The 5,966-nt window shown below is 37.3% G+C and overlaps 1 protein-coding gene across 1 annotated transcript; it reads right to left on the reverse strand.

Annotated features, from left to right (window-relative positions):
• Positions 1–1,834: 1,834 nt before the first annotated feature.
• prnpa (prion protein a (Kanno blood group)) lies at positions 1,835–4,257 on the reverse strand. Its single transcript, XM_079897976.1, has 2 exons — positions 4,178–4,257; positions 1,835–3,077 (listed from the first exon to the last, which is right to left on the reverse strand). The coding sequence occupies exon 2, from the start codon at positions 3,064–3,066 to the stop codon at positions 2,539–2,541; it is 528 nt and encodes a 175-aa protein (XP_079754102.1). The 5' UTR covers positions 3,067–3,077; positions 4,178–4,257; the 3' UTR covers positions 1,835–2,538.
• Between the last annotated feature and the right edge of the window lie 1,709 nt (positions 4,258–5,966).

A 5,966-nucleotide genomic window follows, 5' to 3' on the forward strand; every position in this document is an offset into this window, starting at 1 on the left:
GATGGTAAATATTTTTGTGAATATCAAGTGTAAGAAAAAGCTGTTTGTCAGGGTTATTTTGCACATGACATGTTTTTGGGATCATGCATTAAAGGAATAGTTCACCCAAAAATGAAAGTTAATTTATTTTTATTTTTTTACTCAGCCTTATGTAATTCAAAGGATATATAGAATATTTAAAGTGTAATGATCTTTGTTTTATTTATTACTATTTATTATTATTTATATGCAGTTTTAAAGAATGAAGACTTTTATAGCGCTTTTGGTTCTTTTTTTTTTAGGCTTGAAAGCTCCGGTCCTCGTTCATTGTAATTGCACCAGTTGCATGAACACCAGTTCATTCTTTATTTATTTTTTATTTTTTTATCCACTGAAGAAAGAAAGTCATAAAGGTTTGAAATGACGATGAATAAATAATGACAGAATTTTTGGGGGGTGAACTATCCCTTTAAAACTTGACGTTGCCTTGTTATCCTCACACTTCCTCCCAGTTCTCATTATTGTTATTTGAGGAAAACAGCTTGCGCTTCAGATTCTATGACTCTCAATTCGCACAAGTTTATTCTGATCTATTTCACGTTTCAGATTTGGTTTTTAAGTTTGCAGATAGAGAGAGGAAGCTGGTTGAGCGCTAATACACACCTAATGTAACCGCTCCATACTGTATATGTTTCACATGTGAAGTGTAATCACGTCTGTTTATATTACTCTATGATGTACATTTAAAATTCTTGACTGAGAATCAGAAACGAAAAGTCTGATATGGCCAGAGCGAAGAACATGGATTTGAATGTATGTTTTACTTGAATCAAGCCACATCCTACCCATATTTCCTGCTGAAAAATCAAGGTATGTTTTGCATGCTGGGAAAAGGGGTAGGGATACTTAATGGATCAAATAATGAGGATTAAGTTTGATACTTGCATGTTTCGCCCATTTGAATAGAAGTGTCCTAATGCAATTTGTCGAGGCTCCAGTTGATCTGTGCTGATGTTGTTTTGATGAGAGAGAACCAGTTGGAGTCAGAGGACTTTGGTGAATGGAAAAACAAGACCGTAGCCTGGCACAAACTTAAGGGTTCTTAGAAGACTTCTAGCTCAGCATCATCTTCACGTCAGAATTTCTCAGAATCCACCTTTGATCGACGATCTTTTAAAGTGTTAAGATGTCACACCTCCAGGTCAGTGAGCCAAGGGTAACTTTGTTTGGGTGTTGATGGAGAAACTTAAAGATTCTACTAATATTCTGCACAGGTATCGACTTATAATATAAATGATCATTCAAGAAATTAAAATAGAAACTTTAGATATTCATCTTTAGCTTGATGAAGTAATTAAGGTTAAAACATGCATTCAAAGAGTTTAGAATAGGTAAATACATGGGCAAAACACTATAAAGAAACATATGCTAGGAAATTTGGATATATGATTGTGCATATCTCAAGTGCTTATAAATAGAGGGTATAGGATTAGAATGGATGGTTTAGAAAAAGGGTACATTTGTCTATTTCAAAGAAAATTTAGAATGAAATGGTTGTAAACCAGTCTTATCAGAACTCTACCTCATGGTTTGCTTATGGGTGAGGGGTATTGTGGATTATTTGTTAGATTTAACAAATAATTGTGTGTCTGATCTGTCTCAGTCGCTATACCAGCATGGAAAGTGAGATTGTTGGAGGAACAGCTCAGTTTTGCATGAGTTGGTCCACCAGCTAATCCAACACTACACCAGCTCTAACAGCATAAGCCTGGACCAACATGGATTTTATGCTGGTTTATGCTTTATTTCCCTGCGTATCACTCACACGAAATGAAAAATGACAAAAAGTCGAGTATTGTAGGAATTATATTTCATTTATTTTAGCAGTACAAAAATAAACATACACACTGATAAACAGATCTAAGAAGGTGTACAAGCGAAAGCAATGAGATCTTATTGGTTTAAGCCAATCAGCTGGTTGGTAAATCTTTAACAAGATTTGCTCTCGACTCGAAACACTTTATTGTTAATGTGATTTTACCATAAGCCTTGTTTTATTTTGAATGTTCTCTGACGTAAATGGCAGGAACAAACAAATTAAAACTGAGAAGGTTGAAAAGGTTCGGTAGAGAACTAAACAATCAATGAACAATATACAGGAGATATGATGCTCTGAAAAACTCTATAGATAATAAACTACCGGCTTTTTATCATATATTTTAAATTGTACAAAATTACATTATTCAAGGAAACTACATGATGAAAAATCTACATTTTTCATTAAAAAAATAAACATCAATCTGATGTTTAAATAATGTACAAACTTCTGACTTCAGGCTTGTGCTCATCATAACTCGCTTCCAAGCCAAAACACAGGAAACAAATTTAAATGGATGTGGTCTATTTCTCAGGCAGAAATCCTTGATAGTGCTGTTTAATTGCGTTTAGTCCGTGTTTTAACACTGCATGTCACACATTTTTATTTAGTTAGACTATTTTTTATTGACAGATGCAAGAAGTTGCCCAAGAATGACCTGTGCCAATTGCCAAAAGTGCCCTTTATGACAGAAAGTACCCAAGTAAGAATGGCATCACGAGTCCCAATACTGTCACACAGCTATAAAGGGGTCCGGCACTGGCAGCACCCGTGTAGTAATCCATATCTGTCTCGTTGTGAACTCCTGAATGCCCACCACCATGCCCGTGTCCATACCCGTGCCCATACCCAGCGCCATAGCCTCCGTATCCTCCATACCCTCCGTGCCCGTACCCGTATCCGGGTCGAGCCATTGAGCTCAAGCCGTGGCCGACCAGCATTCCCCCCAGAGCTCCAGCGGCAGCTGCTCCGGCTACCTTCCCAGTGCTGTGTCCCGGGGAGCCTCCGGTGTGGACAGGTGGGGCACGGTAATGCCCTCCGCCTGCTCCTCCACCCCAGCCCGCACGGCCAGAGCTGCTGCCGCCCCATCCTCCACCTCGACCCCCTCCACGGCCGAAGCCCCCGCCCCGACGCGACTGGACCGCCGGGAGCATCACAATCAGGAGTAACAGGCAGCTCAGCAAAGAGAAGATTTTATAATGGGAAGACATGCCGGGAGACGCTGTGAAAACAGAAGGTCAGAGGTTGACTACATCCACGTGTACTGTGTAGACTGCTTACAGTGCACTAGATGAGATCATCTGAACGCTGTGTGCATGCACACACTCTTTGAAAGAGTTAAACATAATCCGGAAAACCAATAAGTCTTTTGACTCGCCGGTCACAATGAGATTTGTCCCTCAGTGATTAGTGGACACAGAGGACACAGACAGTGTCATGAGACGGATGCAGACAAAGCCAATAATGCCACGAAGAGAAATTTAGTCTCATTACTGAAATGTGTAGAGGCTCTTAACGGCAAAAAACAGTATTTTGTCTTGTATTTCAGTAAAAATAAAACAAGACGAGTGTTTTAAGTGGTACAAACCACAAACTGTTTTCAGATATAACTTTTTTAATATGAATATTAGTAATTTTAGTACCCTATTGGCAAGTCTTTTTAAATTATTTTCAAGGATATAATAATGAATATATCAATTATTAGAATTATTAATGATTAAGGAAAAATAATGTCCTTAATCAGTATATATATATTGACTAGATAGGTTCTTGACTAGAACTTGAGAACCTTATGATCTTCCACCATGATGCACTATAAAATACCTCTATGAATGTTATGATCTAGAGTCAGACAATGAAATGAGCAGCACATGATCTTTTCAGAAACTGGGCCGCCAGTCCGGCAGCTTTAGAAAGCCAATCTGTTTTCGTTCAGTGTTTGGTTATCTCATAAGAAGAATATTCTCGTTCCCTGCACAAATCACACATGTGCAACAAGACTTTGTTCATTTTCAAAATCTTTTACAATTGAATGATTTTAAAAATGTATAAGGTCACCACTGGAAACCACATCAAACCACTGGAATTCAATTATTGAAATTCAATTATTTTCATTGACATGATATATATACAAGCATTTGATTTCAAATATGAACAGAACTAAACAAGAATACAGCATTCTGCACTAGAAAGGGAACATTTTCAAGTATATGGGTATTGTACTTTCCTTCAGAAATAACAATATAAATAATTAAGCATATAGTAGATATTCTTATAAAATAGAATAGTTTAGTTCCTCTAAAGGAGAATACACTGACTTACGTTGAATACGTGCCTGGAGGAAATGTATTTTTTGGAAGGTTCAGGATGGCTGTCCAAGTGTCGTCCTCCTCTCTAGTCTGCTGTGCTTGAATGGATGAGAGTACGAGACAGAACTCACACATTTACACGTACACAGTGGCATTAACTGACTGCTGCTCATTCTCTGATTGGCTGAGTGAATGAACCTACGTCGGTCCGTCTCACCGGCATAGGATCAGAACACTGCTCTAATCCATCAACAGGATTAAGAAAGTCTATGGATTTGACATACGTGTTTAGTCCCAGGGGTCATAGTGTGGGGTCGTTGTGTCTCTCCATGAGCTCAGAGATGGTTAGGTAACACATTAGAGGACCTACAGTCAAATTATGTGGAAGACTGAGAGTTCTTACATTTACGCTGTTGTTGGTAGTGTGTGCTAAAAGTCTGAGAAGACACAAATGTAAAACAGAACCCAGATAACACATATCCAGGCCTCATCTGGCCTAACTGTCACATATATGCTCAGTTCCAGCAGCAGAAAAGGTCATAGGCTGTATCTGGTCCACATACGTCAAGCCGGTTTTAGTGTGACTCAGGTTGAGTCATGGCTGTCATTCCATGCGGTATGTGGGCCAGAAGATAGAGATGTGGGCCACAACTGGGCCAGATGTCATTTGCTATCTGGGTACTGTGGGTAGCATTTTAACTTTCGGTCTTTTGGACTCACTGCTAAATCTGTATGATGCTATGATGCTACAAATGTAAAGTGTCATAATATCAAGATGTATATTTACTGTACTAGATGGAATGTATGGAAGCCATTCACTTGTATATTTCCACCACATAGTGGATGTATAGTTCCACCACATAATTAAAAGATAATTGCGACTTTTTTCCCCTCAAAATTATGAGATAAAAACTCGCATATAACTCTCAATAACTCAATAAAAAAAAAATTGTGAAAAAAAGTCACGATTACACTTTTTAATTTTTATTCAGTGATGGAAACAAGCTTCCATATTAGCCTAGGTTAAATGCATAATACATTTGTATCTTACCATATTTGTAGTGCATATTAGGTGTAGGGTACACTGTAGCGATTGAAAGGGTTGGTGTAAATCCGAAATAATCTGATCAACATATAAAAATTAAGAATGTAAACTATTTTCTCATTCGGATTCGAAAAGTCCTTGCCAACATGCGCCGTGTCGATGCGTAGCATATGTTTATGCATAATGGTATGATACGAATATTACGAACTGGATATTTACTAAATATTTGCTGATCAAGTTCTTCTGAAATAAATGTCAGCTTTCGTTTTTGATATCAAAAATGACAATTAACGACTCGGCACTACGTTTGCACTTAGATTTCGTTTGGAATACATGTTGGCACATGTAAACAAATATGTGAATCGGACTGCAGTGTTTAGGGTTCATAGCCTACTGTGCACTCTTAAAAATAAAGGTTATTACTGGCATCTATGGTTCCATGAAGAACATTTAACATTCCTGAACCCTTTTAGTGCAATAAGGTTCTTTAGAATAATAAAAAAAAAAAAAATATATATATATATATATATATCTTGAACTTTTCACTAAAATTGGTTCTTTGGGGAACCAACAATGTACAACTCTTCTCTGCGAAAAAAAAAACCCATTTGAAACTTAAAAAAAAAATAAAAATTTTTTATAGTGTAAACTTTCAGAACCGGAAATCGGATTGGATTCATTCTGATTGACGTATATTAGTGATGTAAACAAACCTACTAATACACACGCACAAATGTATTCCAATAACAGACGCATT

Source organism: Squalius cephalus, assembly GCF_949319135.1.
Source record: "Squalius cephalus genome assembly, chromosome: 16".
Taxonomy (NCBI): Eukaryota; Metazoa; Chordata; class Actinopteri; order Cypriniformes; family Leuciscidae; genus Squalius; species Squalius cephalus.

Bases quoted from the DNA above. Each gene is read 5' to 3' on its own strand.
- prnpa (XM_079897976.1), bottom strand. From the start codon at position 3,066: ATGTCTTCCCATTATAAAATCTTCTCTTTGCTGAGCTGCCTGTTACTC.